Source organism: Rhea americana, unplaced genomic scaffold (assembly GCF_003343005.1).
Source record: "Rhea americana isolate MKP2758 unplaced genomic scaffold, rheAme1 scaffold_28, whole genome shotgun sequence".
Taxonomy (NCBI): Eukaryota; Metazoa; Chordata; class Aves; order Rheiformes; family Rheidae; genus Rhea; species Rhea americana.
In genome coordinates, this window is record NW_028186401.1 from 1,507,886 (window position 1) to 1,530,091 (window position 22,206).

General features: G+C 41.2%; 1 protein-coding gene across 1 annotated transcript in view; it reads left to right on the forward strand.

Annotated features, from left to right (window-relative positions):
- Positions 1-1,837: 1,837 nt before the first annotated feature.
- Positions 1,838-22,206, forward strand: part of IGF1R (insulin like growth factor 1 receptor) — a 158,163-nt gene continuing 137,794 nt past the window's right edge. The window contains exons 1-3 of the mRNA XM_085308755.1: positions 1,838-1,899; positions 3,803-3,879; positions 10,737-11,282. Coding sequence (XP_085164881.1) covers positions 1,838-1,899; positions 3,803-3,879; positions 10,737-11,282 — 685 coding nt within the window. The remainder of the gene's footprint in view (positions 1,900-3,802; positions 3,880-10,736; positions 11,283-22,206) is intronic.

The following is a 22,206-nucleotide window of genomic DNA, read 5'->3' on the forward strand; positions in this document are numbered from 1 at the left end:
TCTCATTTCCGTGCATTAAAGGTGTTTTGTTTGAAGCCAGACTCGGCTTGACTGGTATCACAGAGTTTTCCTAGTTACCGTGCTGTGACTCCCCTGCGGCAAAATACCCTGTGAATGCTGCTGCTCTCCTGTACAGGTAACTTTTGTTGGGTAGGCTGATTTTGTGATACTAAAACTAAGTCAAAAACAGCCAATTGACCTGAAAAATGAGTTCATATAGGAACTCCTCCTGGTATAGCTATATTGATTTACATTTGCCCTAAATTTCGTTCTGATGCAACTTTTCTTCTTCAGGTGATAAGCCCTGAACTACCAGTCACCTCGTGTCTGGTGCCAGCCCACGTGTTTTACCTTGCATTTTGGAAAGGAAGGTTCTTTTTTTTCAATCTAGTTAGCTCATGACTGGAAAGCCCCACAGCACCTGCATATATGTAATTTAATACYTTTACAGCCCTCTTCAGGGATGTAGGTTGGTCGTGTTTTAACTGCCTTGAGAAAGCAGGTTACAGCAYGAGCTATGTGATTTTTAAGCTTTGTAGCTTCCGTGGGTGGAAGGGTTCCCTGGTAAAGTTTGAAAGCAGTATCTTCTATGCAGTTAGATGCTTTTCTGACTTAAATCTCCGTTCAAGGCGAGATTTGGGATTAGTGGAAATCTTAGTTCAGTTTGTTAAAGCAGAAATGTTACCTTGGAAGGCCAGAGAATGTTAAATTTGTTTTGTCAGTCAAGGGGTTGTTAGCACAGGATGGTAGGGCCAAGTCTTATGTATCGTTGAGAGTAGTCATATCAGATTTCTAATTTCTCTATGAATTCCTACGGATCTAACCATAACTTGCCAATGACTGTATTAAGTCCTCTTGCTGACTGTTAGGAGATGGATGCTATTTTGTATTATGGCATTTTTCTGTTGGCAGTTTTCTTCTGATGAAGTCAAAATAGTCTGGCCTTGTTGGCCAGGCTATTCAATTAAAAGAGGAGGAGAAGAAAAAGAAAAGCCCAAAATACTTTGAGAAGTGGCAGATTTCCTAGATTGGTGCAGGATGGCAGCTCATGAGGCAGCTAAAAGCACAGTGAAGTCTCCCTAAATGTGGGTTGCAGAGCCCAGCCGCATGATGATTTTTCACTCTGGAAGAGTTGGCTGCTTATCCCTGCAACCTACGAGTACATCCCATAGGTTTCTGTTAGCCAGTTGCTGAGTCACTTGGATGTGTAAACAACTGTTTTTTTTTAAAAAATAAATAAAATCATACACACAATGATTTTGTTAAAGGTGGAGAAGAACAGTCCCCAGGAGAGACAATTTCTGTTAAGCTCTATTGTCATCACAGACTGTGAAACATAAATTCTGTGTTATAAACAGCTTGTAATTTTAGTCTTCCATTTTTGCTTTAGCAGGCATTAGACTGCAGCTACTGGCATAGAGTTTTAACATTATTACCACAGTTAAAAAAAATATTTTACTCTCATAGTTATTGATCATAATATGCCACCTACTCACTTCTGTGTTACATATTTTCTGTAGAATGGCATGTTCTTATTTTATGGTGCTGTCAGAAAAGTGATTCTGCAGGATGAGAAACTATGCAGAGTTCTGAAGTCTGTCTTTATGCCCCTGATGATTAAACTTGTCTTTGAGGATCTGGGCTTTACCTGCTTCCTTATGAGGAATTTTTCCTCGACTCCTACAGCTCTCTCTCAAGCTGATAAACTCGACCGTATTCCATTTTAGGCTGTGGCTCTGAAGGGTTGCAAGATAGAGCTTGTGGGAATTATTCTGGATTCAGCTGGTGCTTTGAACCCTTCCCCCCCCCCATAATATACAAAAGCATCTCACCAGAGATGGGGGTTCAAAAGGCTCAAACAGTGGCTCGCAATGTTCGMTATATGCTGGGCACTAACGAGTGAGGAATTTACTGTAGATCTGATCTTCTGTTAGCTTTCAGGGGTTTTTTTTTGTTTGTTTGTTTTTTCCCTCTGTGGTTGAGAGGCAGTTCAGAGAATCTTGCAGGCATTTTCTAACCTGAGAACCACAGATCACTGAGTTAAAGGTTGGTGCTATTTTTACTTGGTTTGAAAGCCAGCTGTTCTGGGGTGATGATATAAGCTCAGCCATTTAAATGTTAATAGTTCTGCAATACCTTCTTCCATTTTTGCTCTGTCTGCCCACGAGGACAAACAGAAATCCATTACCAACTGAGCCACTCGCTCGTGTTTATGCTATTTCAGTAGTAGGAGCTAACAGATGCGGCTTCGGAGGAGCCCCTGAGAGATGCGGTGGGTTACTGCAGTCTCAGTGAGGGCATTAATTTGGAGATGACTGTCATGAGGATGCTTTCACCTGAGCTAGGCTAAACCTAGACCCACTTGCTCTGGTGAGCTCTGCGGAGAAGACATCAGTCAATTATTCAGTTCATTTTATTATCTCCCTTTTTGCTAAGCTACTATTTCTCTTGACATTTGAAGTAAATTGTTGGCAGACAGAAAGCAAGTGAGATGAGGGATAGAAATGTTATTTATTCTGAAAAGTTTTCTTGTGTAAGCTTTGGAGGAAGTTCATGGAGAGCAGCAATGCCAGAGAGATCTTTAGCCAATGACAGTTGCAGTTGTAAGAGGAAAAAGTTTGAGTTTCTGATGTGGGTGGTAGTCTTTCTCTGTGTTGCTTCCGAGTGTTTTGCTCTGGTCAGGTTGGGAACACCATGGCCTTTGGATTGGGAATATACAGTAAAGTGGTAAAACAGTTAAAGTAGAATGCATGTGGTTTTTTTCCTAAGGGCTATGGTAGGAGATAAAAGCATGTATAGAGAAGGACAGTGCTGTCTTTCTCTCTCTGTTTGGGTCAAATTGGTTGTTCCCTTGTGACACCACCTTTTCCTTCCAAATCTAGGGGGGAGAATTTCTATAAAATATTGTTAGGAATGAAGAGTGAAATAAGGCAAACCAGTGATAATAGAAGATATTTCCTAGAAATGACTAGTTACATAGCCAAAAAAAATCTCTGGTCCCTTGAGTGTTTAGAAGATCTTAGTGGCATAGCTTTGTCCTCCAAAACCTGGCTTATAATCAAATGAACTGAAACCCCAGACGCTCTTCCCAGTCCTTAGATGTGTAAACAAGAAAGTTGTCAAGACTTAAATTCAAATAGGAACCATTAGGTTTTTGACAGAGTATGAGTATTCCCTTTTGTATTTTGCAAGCCAAAGATGGTACCATTGTGCTAGTGCCAGAAATGTAGAGATTGAAATTCAGTTGCAGACTTGCTTACCAAAAGCTAAAATGGTTAGTGTTTTCTGGATCATGGGGCTCCTCTTGTCTTTCCTCCCCCCCCCCCCCTAAAAATAGAGAGATGTTGCATCAGAAAAGTTTGCTAAAGCAGTTCACGTAACGTAGATGAAGAAAAGTGGTTCAGTGGTTAGGGAGCCAGCTTGAGTCATGTGATGCAAATTTAGTTCCTTCCTCATCATTGGTTCTGACATCCCAAGAAGTAACACAGAAGCTGGCTTCCCTCRGAAGAGATCTAGTGATTGATGTGACACATGTAGGATAGGTGAGCTTGGAAAATACTGAAATTTTGTGGGAGGTTGTGTAAGTATATTAAAGACACTAAAATATATATTTCATTCATAGTGTCACTATGAAGGCAAAACCAAGAACTTAGTGGGTGGTGGAATCCTGTGTTAATGTAAAGTGTCATAAGAAATCTCTCCCAACTGCTGATTTTTGTGAACTCCACATTTAATTTCTTCTTTGCATAGTATGCAATTAAAGAATCCTTAGACTTCTGTAGCGATTTTTTTTTGTCTGCAGATGGTGCAACTATGCTAAAACCCATCATGAGTTTGAAGGGAAATTACGGTTGCAAATCGGCTCCTCCTCTGTCAAAGGTAAAAACCTTTGCCTTCCGAGCCCTGAAGTGAAACTACAGGAATAAACTGCACGGAAGATGAGGCCGTGGACTGCGGTACCTCTCTGTTGACTGTTCATTCTGTTCAGAGCTGACTGAATTAGGTCACTTGATTTTTTTTTCTCCTTGATGGCTGTATGACAGTCCTGATGGCTTTCTTAAAACTAGTGTAATGCTAGCAGTGAGAAGAAAAAGAGGTTAAGAGAGAGGTTACTTCACCCTGTTATAATCTGAATGGATGTAACTCAGGTTATTCCCTCTCTGTTTCTACTGATGTGTCTTTCTGCTTCTCTTCTGAACATTTACAGACTTGAAAAGAAGAGCTTCCTTTTAAATCTGCTGAAGGACTTTCCTGTATGTTTATCTTTTTCCTAATCTCATTCAAGTAAATTTTTTAGATGACCTGGAGACTGGGATGCTGTTGTCAGCAGAAAGCATTCTTTAACCTTGAAGTGTCTGTGAGGAGCTGTTTTGAGCCTTGTGGTTTGCTTTGTTTGGTTGGGTTTTTTTTTTTGTTGTTGTTTTTTTTGTTTGTTTGTTTGTTTTCCCCTTGTTTGCCAACGTGCCAGGCAGGCCCTGCATTGAGTTGATCCAATTTATAGTAAGCATGTCAATATGGAGGCCATCATACGGTATGCAGGTCCAAATCCATCTGATGCTGTAAACATGTTCTTTGTTGTTATGGAAGAGAGGTGGAAACTCTGGAGATGATTGATTTAAAAAGGACAGTGCGTCTGAGATGAGCCCTGCTGGACTGCAGCCATGCTCAGCAGCCTTTTATTAAAGGACCTGCCGTGGATTAAAACTAAAAGGAAAAAACAAAAACAAAAATCCTTTAAAAATGATGAAAAGGAAGCAGCTCTGCAGGGAGTAAACAACAACACTGTCTAGAAGATGTGCAGATTTCTCCCAAAGACCCACGGCCCTGAGCTGGCGTTACTGACGGACGACGCGGTCAAGTCGCTGTCATCGGAGGCGTTTGGGAGAGGGCAATGTCGCTGCGTTCAGTAACATCCGCTCTTAGCTGACCAGGCGGTAGCAGTCTAGAAAAGCAGACCTCTCGCTGAAGTGGAGCGTGCTCAGAAAAAGCCGTTATTGGCAAAGTGAAATTGTGCTCTTTTGGTGTTGGTTGTGTGAGCAAGCTACTCTGCTAAAAATAGAACTAGCCAAGCTTGTTTTTTCTATTAGGCCCTGTAGTTCTTCCTTTGCATAGGAAATGATCCAGCGATGATGGTAATGTACCGTGCTAGTTACCACTCTGTGCAGAATTTCAGGGTACATGAGAAAGTTAAGCAACCTCACGCCCTCCCTTACAAAACTTCTGAACCCTGTGGATCGCAAGCTCTTTATCCTCCAGACGGTTGCATTTTAAGCTGTGCTTTGAGATCTACTGATGAAAAGTGCTGTACAACAGATGAGTGTTTTAACTCCTGAACAAGAAGACAATGTGAAATTAGAGCAGTTGCTGTGCCTTCAGCAGGCAGTGTAAGTGGATGTGTGTGTTAAATGCAAAAGTCGAGGGTATCTAGGCTCCTTGTCGAAAACCAAACTTTGCATCTCTGAAAGCAGTGAGGCAGAATTTTCACAGAAGGGAAGTCAGAGAGGGAGGACGAAGGGAATCGTGACTTACTGCGCTAAGGCGGTGGCGTTAGGCGAAGCAGGAGCAAGGTGAACAGGGCTTGATTTCCAGATTGCGAGTTAGATGTTAATGGCAAGCAGTCTCTCCTGATTTTCCTTTCAGAAGTGTAAATGACCACACAGGCTGAACAGCCTCTGTTGCTAGGGAAAGATTGACTCAGCTTGGAGCAGTCTTAGGTTGAAAGGGCCTTAGACTTGCTAAAATGTGTTGTGCTGTGATGTCTCAGAGCTGCCTTGGCGCTGCTTTGTCTAAGGCCACCTTTTGGTGTTGAGAGCCGCACTGTGATGGTGGCTGTGTCTTTAACTTCTGGCTGGTTAAGACCAGGAGGATAAAGAGACCATTCAGTGTAGCGCAACCTTTTAATGTTACTAGGAGAGCAAAAGGCCAGTGACAATGCTTAAAATGTGAAGTGCTGTATTTTTCAGCAAGAAAAACCTTAACAAAAACTGTTTRTTTAAAACTTTCTAAACAGAGTAACTGGAAGGAATATAAAACTTGAAAGCCAGAACAATGCTGTGATGAAATAACTCCAAGTTTCTTGTTGGAAATGAACTCTTCTGCTATAAAARCGAGTGTTTGAACTGTGGATTCTGCCCTCTGACTCCTTAGTATCAGTAACAGATTAGCTGCTATGGATATACATAATACAGCTGTGACGGATGCTGTAGCAAGCTGAAGTTCTGTTGCGGGCCAGACACTGAACAGCAGGCCGCCGTGGTTTGCCCCGCGTAACCTGCCGTTTGGCACTGGGAGCGTTTCCTCTGAAGCGCTGGAAGGCAAGAGGCAAGTCCTTTTGGGGACAGATACTGGTCTGCGCGAGCTGGTGGCTCTACAGGCAGAGTGAAGAGCTGCTGCGCGGAGCACACGATTCTTCGATGGTGAAATAGCGGGTGTTCTTCGGGGTGACAGCACCAAATCGGTTTTTCTTTTCCTGTGTCGAAGTGTGTTTTTTACGATGAAAACGAGCATCAGCAAATGTTAGTTAAGGTAGAGGAGAAACTACTAGCTTACCTTGTTCTGAGCTCATCATGTCACAGCTTCTCTTCAGTCTGTCAAGTCTGTGTAAGCTTAGTACTGTCAAGCTCGCTACCCGTGTGCTATGCAGCGCTTGCGTGTTCACATCCTCTTTTCTGCTCCTTTGCTCCCCAGTCTGGAGCAGCGCTTGGAAAGACTTGCCAGGAGATCCTGCCAGATTAAGGGGCAGGCTGCAGGCCACATTAATTACTCTCACTGTATGAACCTGTTATCTGCAGCCATTTTTCCCAGTAGTTCATTGACCCCTTTTCTGTTGGTGATTAGGCTTGGACCTGTCCCCCTGGCCGGGACGGGGCTGCGGGTCCTGCGAGAGGCAGCAGTGTGGAGTGGTTTGTATTAGCTCCGGAAGCTTACCTGCCCTGCAGCTTGCTCCTGGGATGCTCTCGGGGAAAAAAGAGCGCGCTGGCCTTGTTATGTGGTTGTGGATGAAGCTGAATTCTCCCTGACTAAAGCACAACTTCCAGGGAGGCATTCGTGTTTACTGAGATAAAGAATTTGTTACTTCTTCGGTATTTCACTGTATTGGACAGTTGTCTTTTAAATAAATAAATACATACTATTTTTAGGTAAAGAACTATTTTCCCACTCAGAGTGGGATGCTTACAGTTTAGGGAAAGATTTGGAAATCTGTAAGCACCTGAGTGAAAAGAGCATAAATCTGACTACCAGTAATCACTCTGGATGTTTATAATTTACCCAAGATCCCAAACTCTTGAGACAGGGCTGTTAACAGAAACATTGTGGGTTTGTTGTTAGTGATCTAAATATATACATAACAGTGAATTTCCAGCTTTGAATTGAACACAAAGCCAAGGTAACTCATGCTAGTCAAATTTAGAAAGCAATATAAGCAAGAATATCGGAAACTGTTAAATAGGATATAAATGCTCTTCAGAGCATTGTGTATGCTTTTCTGTCTGACAGGCCTGCTCATGTTGCAAGTCCATATATACTTCTTTAAAATGTGATCCAGGGAAAACACAGCACAGCCAAATTGAAACTGTAGTAGGCTTTGAGCTCTGATTAATTTGTTTTTCATTATAATCCCTCCTGGAGCAGCAAACAAAAAGTGAGAAAAAGGTGATGCATGATGGTATAATTAACTTCAGTGAACAATGTGAACTTTAAAAGAATCCCCTTAATTAAAAAAGGGAGGGGAAGGGGAAGCAGCAGGACAGAACCCTGGCTGAACTTGAATAAACTAAGAAGGTTCCCTTCTTCCTCTGCTTAAATTGGAACCGTTTTCCCCAAATGTCAGCGTGGACCAAGACGCCTGTTCTGTTTCGTGTTTGGGGTTCTGCAGTTCTCATTATATACATGCAGTTCTGCAAAACATAGCTTATTAGATATATTGATATGTTCTTAAATCAAAAATGTCAGTAGCGTGCTCATCTGTAAGCCGTTTCTAACATTAGAGCCCACTGGACTCTCTCCTTTCCCGTATTAAGGAGATGATGTTTCATAATTGAGGCAAGTGAGTACATACTTTTGCCATAAAGTTCAAGAAATCTCATTGATTTATAGAAGCATTAAATATCTAAAATTAAGTAACTTTCAAGCTGAGACAAACATAAAACTAAAAACAATGACTCTTAAAGCCCAGGCTTGGAATAGACACATGAGCGGGTATATAATACTTTAGTTAAGGTTTGCTGCCATTTCTTTTAAAAATTGTTCTTTAGAGCATTATAACTCAACTGTTTTTAAACCCATCGCTCTGGAATCCTGCCTACAAAATGTCAGCACAATTGCAAATTTTATTTCTTTAACAAAATAAAAGGCTTGGAGCAGTTAAGCTTCTAAAGTTTTATGACAGTAAAATAAATGTTGCTACTTTGCTTTGTTGTAACAGGAACCCATGCTGTTCACCTTGTCTTGCCAGCAGGTAGAGACAAAAAGCAAACCGGTTTAATTGGGGAAACATTGTATTTTGTAATTTTTGTCTCCTGAAAGAGGAGAAACCTAATGTCCAAGTGTAATTATCCTTTTGTCAGAGCAGGCTGTGCTTTGGGCAGAGTGCGTTGTCTCATGAAGGTGAGTGGGAGGGATGGCTCCTGTAGAAGAAAATTTCAGCAACTGAGAACAAGACTTGGATACCAGCTTATTAAAGCATTTCATCTTTAATTTCATCTGGGTTGAAGGGATCTTCCCTGCAAATGCAAGAGAGGAGAAGCCCAGGTTTTCTCCTCTCGTGACCAGTGCATCTATTATCAGATCTACTGTCTTGGATTTCTTTAACAATGTCCCTCTCCCATCTGGCTTCTCAAATGGTAATGGTAACCCGTTCAGCTTTGCTCTTTCTTTACCTTTTGCTGAGGTTAGAGCCATGGCACTTGTCTAGGTAGTGTGCAACTGTTCTGTAGTCAGTATGTACCAAAATGGAATTTCCTGTCTCGCTGCTCTTAAAGGCCAAGTGTTTCCCTTAGTCCACTAGACTTTTATAGGCTTAAGGAATGAACTTCCTTGCTCATACTGCTTCTAGTGCAGGAAATCACGTTAAAGTAACCTCTGCTTTCAGCCAGGGTCTTTACAGAAGGAGGATTATGTATAGTTTGCATAGAAAACATCTGTTTTTTAGTAAGTGTGTTTTTTTTTACCTTGTCTCTTCAAGAAGAAATTGTTTTTTTTTATTGCATCTCTAATATGCGTATTGTCTGCAGGTGATCTCTCGGGGTGCTACCCGACTTTTAAGTTCTTGTTGGATATTAGGGTTGCTATGGTTTTAGCATGTTCGTGTTCTGGATTCTTTGGTAGCTGGTGTTATTAGCCTAAGCTAAGTATTGTGGGAGAGCAGGACTGCTTTCCATTCCTAGAGCAATTTCTGAATCTCTGGACAATTTATCTGTGTTGAAATTTAAGCTCTTGGCTCCAGTGCTTATGCTTAGACCTATTTCTTGTCTGAGGAAAGGGTGGTGTTAAAGTAATTAAGCCTGATGTGCATAAGAAAAGAACAACCTTTCCACAAAATTGAATTGCTTGGGGTTTATTTAAGTTTAAGGTTGCTTAAATAAGTTGGCATTCTGTTTTGTTTGCTTACAAGCATCTTATTATCTTTTCTGGGGAATGTTCTTCCATGTTTTTAACAAAAGATCAACTTTGAGAGAGTCCAAGAACAACAGGTCTCTATGCTCCGGAGTTGCTCTTTGTTTTATATCAAAGTGCATTTTACACATCTAGTTGTTACGTTACTGTTACACTTTTCTTCCAGCCCCTTTAAAATGATTATTGTGGTATGGCTGTAATATGGAAAGACCTGATGTTTATTAGGGAACAATCTTTTGGGCTGTTGATTCTTTTTTTTCTTTGTCTTTTTTTTTCCTGAGAGTGCATTGATTTCAGTCTGCTGTTTTCAAGGGAAATTTATCACTTTGATGCTGTGTATTCTTGTAAATAAATTTATTCTGTGTTTTTAGAACTTCAGGAACTTTTTCGTATATTGATGCTAAAATTAGTCAAACTTTGGTTCACTGGAACATGCAGACAGGAATTCTGTGCATTAGTTACAAGTCTAAGCACTTTCTTTTCCTCCCGGTTGCAGTGCAGGAAGTGCTGAGTAGCTTTCTGTGGATTTTGTATTGTTTCTGATCTAATGCAAGACTAAAATTCAAGAATTAGGACTAGTTTGGCTTGTGAACCTGGGAAGAAAATGTGATTGGAGAAATCATAAGAACTGTTTTTTATATGTTCTCCTTTATTTTATGTCTGTGTATCCTAAGGAAAAGAAATTAATTAGGGATCTAAGGATCGCTCCGTTTTACTTAGTTTGTTGGGAGTCATGTAGTTGAACCACCTGTACGTCAAGATCATAGAATCATACATCTTGATACAATTTGGTAGTAAGGTATGCAGATGTACCTGGTTTATCTTCTTGTTCCTCAATGAAATGCGACTTGCTTTTCAGCATCAGTGATAACATTTCCCTGTCTGCTAAAGAACACTGATAGCTCACAACTCTGTGCTGTTGCCAGCAGTGGTCATTGCTATCATTAAATGAGACGAGTGTTTGGGGTAGGTGTAAATCAAATACTCATGTCCTGTTTTAAAACCGTAGCCTAAGAAGCTAAGAATTTGATGCCATCAGAATATTCTACTTAAATTTACAATTTGAAAAAGCTTAAAAACAATTTCTGTACTAACTTTCCTTTCTCCTCTTATGTTTTCAGTTTGTGGGCCAAATGTTGACATTCGCAATGATATCCATGAGCTGAAACGCCTAGAGAACTGTACGGTCATTGAAGGTTTCCTTCAAATTCTGCTCATCTCGAAAGCAGAGGACTACCGCAACTTTCGCTTCCCAAAGCTCACTGTCATAACTGATTATTTGCTGCTGTTCCGTGTGGCGGGCTTGGAAAGCCTCAGTGATCTTTTCCCCAACCTCACAGTCATCCGTGGGAGGAATCTCTTCTACAACTATGCCTTGGTTATCTTTGAAATGACAAATCTTAAAGAGATTGGGCTTCACAACTTGCGGAACATAACCCGTGGGGCCATACGGATTGAGAAGAACTCTGACCTGTGTTACCTCTCCACGGTGGACTGGTCTCTCATCCTAGATGCAGTGTCCAATAACTACATCGTTGGGAATAAGCCTCCAAAAGAATGTGGGGACTTGTGTCCAGGGACGATGGAAGAGAAGCCGTTGTGTGAGAAGACCTCTATTAACAATGAGTACAACTACCGCTGCTGGACCACCAACCACTGCCAGAAAAGTAAGAATTGAATAGATTGTGTGTTCTTTGCCTCTTTCCAAAGTCAAGTTTTCATTTAATATGTTTTTGTTTTAGGCTCTTCAGCAACTTAAACTTTTATTTTAGTAACATATAATACATACAGTGAGTATATCAGTTACCCGGTTTCTACAAAGTAGATTCCTCCCCAACCAGTAAAGGATTATCTCACTTGATTAAAATAAAAAGCTTTCTGGGTTACTTCCCCATGAAAAAGATGCAAAGTGTCCAAGTGTAGAATTAAAGCCATTATAGCAAAGCTGGAACCAGTTTTACCTCCTTTGAGGACTTGGCAGGAGGTGGCTGTCTCTTCCTCCTCGCCCAAGGGATGTTACTGTGTGCCAGAGTCACTGTTGTACTGAACTTGTTAACTGAACTTGTTTTGACTTTGTGTTCTTTGCCTCTCTCGGTATATTCCTTCAGAAATTCATCTGATATTCAATTCTGTGCATCAGAGCTTTAGTACTGAAGTTAATTTTTGCAGTAGGTTTTATGATTGTAAAGTGCCAATGAAGAAATGGTATCTTGACTCTTGGTGAAATTTTCCTTGCCTGTTTTGTTCTTATCTTGCTTGACAGAGTTTGTCTTTCTGATAGCAAGTATTAGCAAAAACAAAACCTGATCTCTCTGCACTTTTTAAAAATAGAGTAAACAAATACATAGTTTACTCAAATAACATGATTGCATGGCAGGGTTTTTGAGTTCATCCTGTAGGTTTGCGAAAGATGAGCCCTGCTGTACCACTAGGGCTTAATTACAAGCAGTCGTCACTGGGAGGAACACTTCCTAAATTCAGCCTGGAGTCTTGACCAGTGCTGCAATAATGATAGGAAACACCAGACTGCGAGAGATTATAAAAACAGATTTGAGGTTACTTTTGTTTGGGAAGCTGCACCTTTACCTTTTAATTTTATCTTTTTTCCTCCCCTCTTTCTCCTTTAGTAGACCATCAGGTGCTTCTGAAGCCCTCCTGTTCGATCAGAATTTAAACTGTAGTATCTTTTAGGACAGTCGTAGTTAACCCCTCAAAAAAATCTCTGAAAAAAGGCCTTTTTAGTGATATTCTTTTAGTAATAATTCCTACAGGAAGAAGAGTTTGTATTTAAATGAATGAACAAACCAGAAGACCCGTACAACTTACTAGAAGTCCCGTAAACTTGGCTAAGGTGAGGGACATGAGCTGTATTAGATTTTTGCCACGTGTTGCTCTGAGTCATTAGGGTTCTGCAGGCTAGATCTGCCTTCACTGAAGGAGTGCGAGTCCGATGTCTACAGATGACGACCTGGGTGATTTCTGTGCAACTTCCTTCCCTTAGTGGTTTGAATGGATGTAACTGGAATGTATTTAATAAGATAAAACAACTGGCTTGTGTGTTCTGGCTATTTGGAATACACAAAAGTGATGTGTGAGAAGCTTGTGGGCTTTAAGGGAAATGCTAAAATAATTTGAATCCCAAATGCACATGAGAAGAGATTTGTTTAAATAAGATGAAGTCATAGTTATACTGTGATGGCAGTACTTGCAAGGCAAGGATGTAAGTAATGTTTTTCTTTTCCTCCAGCCTTTCGTCTCCCTTTTGTGGGAGATTGAACAAGAAAGCAAGTGTTGCAAAAGAGTCTTAAAGTGCTTGTTAAGAGCACTACATTTTGAAAAAACAATGTAGCTTTAAAATATCTTAGGATACAGAGCAGAAAAATTACTACATTCTAATATATCATAAAAAGTGAGAAAGTTGGATCTATTTAGTCTGTTAATTGTGATAAGTCACTGACTTCATGGAGGAAGACTTTAACTATGCCAGCCATTTACCTACAAGAAAAGTGCTGCCATTTCTAAAGAAAAACAAGGGAGGTATAAATAATCAATTTTTCAAAAGGAAGCTTTTAGTTTATCTTACTAGATCACTTGAACACATTTGCAATGAACTCCTGATCTGGGGAGGACTCCACTGTACCAAATTGCACAAGGACATGAGAAAGGAGAGAGGCAAGGACTTTAAGATACTGAATGTTTTTTAATCAGCCTTTTCCTATCAGTACAGATGTGAGGTCTGTGTTATTTTCCAGGGATTTTTTTTTCTAGTGTAATATCTACTTTAACCCTGACATTCTCCCTGTGCGTCACAGTGCTATTACATTGAAAGTGCTGTCTGTCACCTTGTGTTCATTTAGTATGATGCCCTTTTATTTTTTTTCCCGGATCTGTGGTAGGAACGTATATTAAATCGCTCTTGTCCTTGTTTAGGGCAGGACAACACTGAAAGATCTCAAGTTGATGGGTAGGTGCTGTGATTAAGTAGCCTGGCTTCTTTTTAATTTTGCCATTGAGAAACTGTTTTTTGCTTCCTTCTCTTTCTCACTCACAAAAAAAGGAAGGAACCTTTGCTTCCTTCGGTGTAACTTGTGCCCAAACAAGGTTGGGGAAGGAGAGCATGAAGCTTCAGCGGCATTTTTGCTGTCCCGGTTTCTGTGTAGCATACGTTCCTTTACTTCTGAGGGCTGTAAGGCAGCAGGCAGCAGCCTCGCTTCGTTTGCTCCCTTTGGAGCTGCAGCATGTTATGCTGGGTTTGGCAAACTACCATTTCTCTGTCTTGCACCTACGTTTCTTTTGGCACATCAAATGCTGGCTGTACTTCATTCAGCTTCTTTGGGTTGCAGGTCCCTCTTGAAGCCTCTTTTGAGGTAAGAGGTGAGTGCTGAAGCTGGGTCAGTGGTTGGGATTTGGGGCACAGAGATGGAAAAGATAAAAARTATTTGTTTCCAAACACATAAATAAGAGGGTGGCCTTCTCTCTAGCGGTTGGGACTGCTGAAAAATGTTTATGGAAGCTGCCTGCATCTGCATTAGCAATTGATGTGAGGACCGGATGAACGTTTCTTCTGTACCCCTTGGAGGAGTAGTCACYGGCAACAGGCTTGATTTGCCTGTCCATTGGTCTACTGTAAAGAAAATATTAATTGTTTTCTGAGCTCCCTTTGGTGACTAAGCTTGGAAGTTTGCTGCCTTAGTCACTAGGTCTTTATAAGTGTACCTAAACCAAATATAAATTACAGCCTTTAAAGCTTGCCTGGAAATTCAGGATCCCTAGTCTGTCATAACCTCTGTGCTGAGTTTCCGGAACGAGCCCAGCTAGCAGCACCCAAGACCCTCTGGGTTTGGGGCCATGAAAAATGAACCAGGCAAACTGTTTAGGTGGAAAAGTGATAGGAAAAACAGTGGTAATTCCATATATAAAACATATGGTATATGGATGGGATTTTTTTGTTTTGTTTTTTTCTTAACCTCAGCTTAGTTATTCCTCCCTCTCCCTGTGCGGTTAAACTTGGAGACCTTCTCTGTCAAGCATTAGCTGAAACTCATCCCTTCCCACTCAGATAAAAGAAGGATTAGGGCTCAGGTTATGGCCTGTGGAGGACAGGCAGCCGTTACGAAAGGGTAGTGGCTTCGACTGCCAGCTTCTGCGTGAGAGGACAAGGAGAGCGCAGTSTGGGAGTCCCGATCCTCCCTTTGCGAGACAGCAAATTACAGTGCTGATGAAGGGGATGGAGTAACTGTGTTCCTATAAAAACGATTAAGGTGAGTGTGTGAAATGCATGAGGGACATTTAGAATTAAACTTTCCACTAACATAAAAAAAAAAACTTTTGACTTTATGGAGAGAATAGGGATTAGGGCTGTAAGCTAAGGGTATGATTTGTTTTAAGAGGTGAATTTGACATGAAAAACAATAGTTCACATACACTGTGCTTTGCAATACAACTGGGGAAAACTTTCAGCTTCCAAATGTGTGAAACTGAAGACCACAGAAGAGGCATGTGAGGGTTTGGAGGCTGATAAGGAAGCAGATGGCAGCTGAGCACAAAATGTTTTTAATGAAAATGTATCCTTATTCCCTCTTGAATTGGTTTGACAGTGGCCTGAAAAGATAGTATATGTGGGGGAGTGGGGAACAGGAGGGAAAGAGTGACAGTGAGTGGGAAGAGTGGCCCATATGTACCTTCTACTAAAATGTTTAAACATATGGAGACAGTAACATGATGTATTCTCACAAATATTCGGAATCTGCTCCTGTTTGTTTACACGGAGCTCAGAAGATAATGCAGGCGAATGGTATCGTTTGACATAGCTTCATTGACTTGTGCGGCGCTCACCAGCGTACACCATCTGGGAATCTGCGCCCTGTTGATTCAGCAGAAAACATGCGCTGGGATTTTGTTCCCTTCTTGCTTTCTCCTCTCTGAGGAGTATTCAGTGTACATTCCCTGTCCTTTAGAAATATTGAATGTATGTGAACTATGCAGACATGAATAGAGAGAGAGGGAGAGGAGCAAATCGGGAGCTGGAGGTGCTGAATCAGATGGTCTTTGTTTTGTTTTAAATTACATCTGCATGCTTTTTTGTTTGTTTGGTGCTTCATTTTTATATATGATTTTTTTTCTTACCCTGAAATGTAATAGAACTTGCCCGTATGAGAAAACGAAAATATGCTTTAAAAGTCTTAGTTTTTAACCAGTAAATTTGATGCAATATAATGTTAAGTGAAGCTAGTATATAAACATAGATCCTACTTTCATTGGGTTAAAGAAGAAAAAAGTATCATATAAACCTGAAAATATTTTGAAATGGACAGGCTGTTTGTCTGTTTGGTTGTTACGCAAACTGTCCAGCAAATAAACATCATCTGAAAGGAATAAACAGAAAGGTCTAAAAAAAATTTGTAAAAAGGCACAGTTGGTGTTGCTGAGTTAGAGAAATCTGGAGCCCGTTAAGAAAAAAAAAATTGTTAGTGTTTTCGTTCTGAATGAAGTTTTTTCCTGACTTTCGCTCCCCTCCTGAGAAGCCTGCTCTCCAGCCAAAGGTTTCCCAGAATTTTTATTATGGCTGTGAGAGCATATTTAATTAGTAAGCTGGAATGGCCACAGAGCAGCTCAGGCCAATCTGCAGTTAATTATTGTAGCAGTGGTTTATATTCTGAGAAAACAGCTAAAATTAAACAAATGTATACTTGCCATTTCTCTTTGTTCTCTAACAAAGTTCTTGAGAGTGAATGTCTTGAATCTTGCAGCCTGCACTAGACACCAAACACTAGCTGCTGATGTTTCATGCCCGCCTCGGCTTACTAGTTTCACATGGCATAAAAATATGCCATTTTGAGAGGACTCTAAATTTTGGAGTTTTATTTTGCAGTATTAAAGGCTTGATGCAATTAATACAAAAGCTTATCACAGGGTAAAGTTTAATAAGAAAACACCTTTTAATTTAGCTATTTTGTCCACTTTTTGGAATAAGAATAAAACCTTGAAATTGTACGATTAAGGAAAAGAAATGTTCTCATTTTTGAAGATACCTTGTGTGTTTCTTGCACACATTCACACATCGTTTTTTCTTGTCTCTCAACATTTTATTACTATTTATTACTGCTTAGACTTGCCTTATCTTTATCTGTCTGAAGATGTGCTTATGTTCCTCAGGTGATGTGCAGCAGTTTTCTAGTGACCTTCTACTYCAAGCTATCAGAAAAATTATTTCTTCTCATACCCTTTTTTATAAAGGAGTGGGGGAAAAATCCATGTGTTGTGAAATAGTACAGTAAGCATTGCCATGATTCAAGTGGGCATACAATGCCTTGCAAATAACTGAGTAACAAAGTTGCTGCAGCTAAAAAGTGCATGAAGATTTTCTGTGCTTTCTGTAAAAGCATATTATCCATGCAATGAAACAAGGACATGCTGTGATTGAAAGCTGGCTGGACTGAAGGCCCTTCCAGATCAAACCATGCCTGCCTCTCATGGCTTTGGATCTTTGACTCATGAAATCCTGAAATCATGAGTGTGATTTATTGCTACTACAATATGGATTTACTTGATGCCAAGCAATTGCTTCACTGTCAGGAAAAAATATTGGAGCAAATAYTACTTATCTGCTTTTAAGACTTGCATATATGTTAATTCCTCAGTTCAGTTTCTCCTGGTGCTCTGTGGTAAAGGAAGAAAACCACCACCAGTTCCTCTTACAAGAAGATATAAAAGGATCACTATATTGTCACGCGTGCAGTGTGCAGCCTGTTAACAGGAAGAAGTCCTTGGCCCACCTCTCATTTTGTGTGGGCTGCTGGGAAGAGGGAAGGGGCCTCATAGCCCAGGGGGCCTGAGGCGGTGGACCAGAAGGGGATAAGAAGATGGGTGCTGTGAGGGTCCCTAAATTGGTGCCTATTTATTTCCAAGCTTAAAAAAATTACTCTAAAATCTCTCTGATGTCCTAAAGATAGTTTCAAAGGTACTTTATTGATAATGCTTCAGAAATGTGATAATCTGATGCTAGCTGGAACTGGAAGCAGAATGCTTTTGGTTTTACTTGAAGCATCATGCTGTTCCTAAGAACTTGCTTTCATCTTAGAAGAGATTGATGGTGATAGTTGTTCAGAGAAGTTCTTCTGTTGTGCAGCGTTAAATCTTTGAAGTTACGGATGGATCTAAACTTGAGCCTGATCTTTGGTTAATGTGTAAAACACAAACTTGCAGGCATCATTGATAAACGTATTAGACAAATGTTTGATAATAGAATAGACAGTTGTATTGGACAGTTGACAACATGCAGTGTAAGACTTTAATTTTACAATAACTTTGAAAAACAGCTGGGGTCAGGGAATAGGTAGCAGCGTAACAGGGGAAAATGTCAGGGAAATGTCAAGTTTAATACTAAAAGAAAGCTCTGTTTTTGCAAATATTGGAGAGAGAACACAAACTCAGCCTGGCTTAGCRTTTTATTCAGTTCTCTATCTGTGACTCTTAAGCACATAGAGAGTCCTGTTAGCAGAGGGTTCCTTGCTTTCCTGTGGATTTCTGTTTTGAGGGTCCGAGGCCTGAATAGAGGTCTGAATCTTCGTGGGGTCCCTAAAAATCTCTTTTATTTGCTCAGTGGCCCATTTTTGTGGAACGTATAGAAATCATATCTTTTGTGAAGCTTGCTTTGCCAGAGTTCGATGGAAGCCGGCTGAAGGAGGTTTGGAGGTGGGCATGTGAGCAAATTCACCGAACTTCCCAGGCTGCTTTTCCTGGGAAACAAAGGTAAATCTGATAGATTCAGCTCTGACTAGAAATCGTGTCCTTTAAGATCTTGAAGAGTAGGTGCCATTTTTCTTCTGCATYGTCTTTAAGCACTTTCATAAATTGTTTTCATGTGGCAAACAAGTTCTTCAGTGTTCAACAGTGRTGAAACAGCCTTTGTTTCACCTTCCTTCCCACTAATAGTGTGATTTCCTTCTTAGGTCTGTTTATGGATCTGGGAATTAGCCTTTAGTAAATAGATGCTTGAATAATAGTATGTTAATACAGATTACTTTTGTTTGTTTGTTTGTTTTAATGAGGTGCCTATATTCTGGATTTTTAAGCCTAAAAGTCCATGAGTTCACAAAACTGTATGGCATTCTTTCACTACCCTTGTTTACTGTTTCTTACTGGGCTTAAGTGAACTTGTAGTTACTTGCCCAACGCATAATTCTGTATGCCCTGGCTAATGATTAAATACGTCTGTATAGCCCTTGACAACGCGAGTATGAATTCAGGCACATGACTTGAGAATCACTAATAGAAAACCTGATTTTTTTTGGAATTTGGTTGCTGATTCTCGTGTTCGGAGCGATGCAAGAGACGACTCAAAGTTCTCTTTGCTAGTTAAAGTGCAGCCTGTGCTCGCTGGTGGATCAAACTTCCAGCCTGTATACCAGTGTGACCTTCCTAATGTGTTTTTTCCTTGTTGCAACATATTTGGTTTATAGGCGCTTAACTGTTCCCTTCTTAATAAACAGAGTACTGTAACTATTGTCTCATCTCTTTCCATCATTCTTATCATCCCTCAGTAAAGCAACTTCTCTAACGTTTTACTGGTGTAACTCAGTTGGGGGGATCTGTTTCTCCTTCCCCTGCCCCTTCAGTTGAGTGAGGGATATATAGCCTTTCAGATGATTAAAGGTTATAGTTTTGGGAAATGATGCCATTTAGGAAGCATGTTTGAAGTGTTGAGCGTGCAGAGAAAGTCTTTTATATCAGTGCAGGCCTTGGGAGGAGAGGATGTTTTTCTATGTATAGAAACTTCCCGTATAGGATGGCAAAGARAAGGTTGCAGGGGGATTGCCTGTCTCTTTAAGTGGGTTTATAATTGGCTAGGAATTTTTGTCAGCTTAGTCACTGCAGCATTCAGCGGATGAAGGAAAAAAACCACAGGCCCCAACCGTTAGGGCCGTGGATAGGCTCTGTCATCCCAAAGGAATGCATGTGAACAAAACACTTTGTGCGGTGCAACCGTTGGCCTAAACAGTATTGCATTCTTAAAGCAGGCTGAGTCACATGGAGCAGATGGATTGTTTCACTAAAATGGAAGTTATGTATCACCGAGCACTCAGATGGAGCTTTTAAGCGTGGTTCAAATAGGTCACAACATGGGTGGGGTGAAGGGGCGGTAGGGTTTAAAAAAAAAAAAAGAAAAAAAGGGGGAAAAAAAAAGGGGGGGGGGAATTCAGCTCCTTGTTCCGTGGTTGAAATAGTTTCATTTATTTATTTTGTGTGTGTGTGGTGTGGCATTAGAAAGGCAGGAAAATTTTTAATTTTTAGCTTTGTTAATCAGTGAGTTGGTACCCCAGTCTAAAGATCTCTGGATGTCAGACAAGTGTGGTGGTAGTTCTGAGGCACATCTCTGTATACGTGATAATGGCCATTTCTGAAATGCTCCAGAAATGTGACCTAGCTGTTTTCCTCGAATGCGCGATGTTCGGGAAGCTKTATGCAACACCAGCTGTTCTAGAGAAAGTTCTGTCCTATAGGAGGAGAAGAAATCACAGAACCTGTTGGCTCTCCTCACGCTAAAGCCAGCTGCTGGGCGCTTCCTCCCTAACCCTGCCCAGCCTCTCGCCCAAAAACGTATCTTCAAGCCTTCTCCTATCTAGTGCCCGCAGTATATTGATTACTGAGAGCCTCGACTCTGTCTCTGTGGGTGGTGTTACCCTTTCTTTGGTTTTATCTTTTCCCTTTGAGAGATCTGAAATGATGTGATGGGGGGATGCCAGTCTTTAAAGGGAGGAGAGGAGAAATTGTGACTTTTGGCTAAACAAATTCAGAGCTGCCAAGTGACTTCCCGCCACCCGGTTTTGTGGGGAATCCTTTGGAAGGAATGGCATGGGGTTTGACAGAAAACCAGGGGCTCCCGTTGGTAGATGTGGACAACTGCTCTCATTTGGCAGGCTCTTCAGGTTTGGAGGTTTTAATCCACTTACCAGGCAGGGAGGTGTTTCCTTCAGAATTAAGTTCCTCCCTATGTAGTATTAATTCARTCTTGGATCATCACAACACAAAGGCCAAGCACTGACTAAATTCCCTTCCASCTCCGGAGTTTTCCTCAGGAAGGCAGCATGTGAATAGGAACTATCTTTTAGAGAAGATGCTTGCTTTATTTTTTTTAAGTGCTTGAGGAAGGCTGTTTGGCAGAATCAGAATTGACTGCTCCCCGTGAAACACTACTACGAGGGGGAACCAAAACTGCAGTGACTCACGTTTGTGATCCGAGAGCCTGGGATAAAATACCGCAGTGAGCGTTGCAGATAAAAGCCAGTATGCAAATCCTGAACTCGGAGCTGAAGCGCTCTTCCTCTTCCACTCGCTGCAGCTGTTTGTCTGTCTTCTGGGGGAGAAATTAAAATGATCAGTAATACTGGCTCCAGAAAATGAAGAGTGGTGGCAGGGGAAGCAATAGCCTTCTCCAGTAAACCCCCAGAACCAGCCATGGACGATTTTATTTTCTTAATTCAAGAACTGGTATAGAAACAAGTTGCTTATAAGAGCATATGAGTAATTGGAATAGATCCTACAGATGGAAAAATCGTGTTCTTTCTAGGCAAAGATTTTATTCATTTCTATCCTTAGGMGGCTTCTTTGTGCTGATAGAACTATCTGCGCGTGTCAGGTTATCTTTTTAGTAGGAAACTGTTATCCTTGGACTGTAGTCACGGGAGGGTGAGAAGGGGTTTTTAGAGTGGGGCATGCAGCGGAAGTCTCCCAGTGCCACAGCGCCTGGGGAAGAGTGCAGGCTAGTGAAGGCTGCGGAGATTGCAGCCCCCAGCCTGTAGTTCCTTGTGATTTGAGCACCGCTGCCCGCTCTGAGCGGAGCGGTGTCCGCTGTGAACGGACGGACGTTGCTGTAGGGTGGCTCGAGTGGCACCRCACTAATCGTATCCAGATTGGCCTGCTGCGTCCCTCGTGAGCCACTAACGCTTTGGGTGCAGTGTGCGTGTCCTCCCCGGTCAGGTGAAYTCAACATCCCACACGTGGTACCCGAAAACTCCAAACCGTGAAGCTTTCTTGCTTTTCTTCTCTGCTTACAAGGTATTTACTAAAATGGTAACTGGGATGAGGGAAGAGGAGGAAATACCCTGAAGAGGACTGGCCTTACCAATCACCATAAATGGTGCAAAGCTTTGTGCACATCCTCCAAGAGAGGMTTGTTTGCTTTAAGCACACTGAAACAGTATCTGCAATACGGTTACTTCACTGAAATTGCACAGTATGAAGTAAAAGTGGTTGCTTCTCACTGTGTTGACTGGATTGCATCATCTGACCTGCATGCACGGATGCTCTCTGGATGAAGAATTGCTATTTTGCAATGTTACACTGCTCTTTCTTCTAGTATCCAGGAGACATTGGGATTGGTGCAAATAACTCAGTGTCATGCCTGCTTAAACACAATGCCTTGAAACAAGAGTTAAAAAAGAAAGAAAAAAAAAAAACACTACCAACAATAAAAATCCTTACTAGTAGATGCTGAAAGAAAATGAGGGTGTCTCCCATGTCTGTGTTCAGGGCAGCAACTTGAAAGCAAGCGTGGTATCTYGCTTGAATCCTAGCGAGCGGCACCCCTGC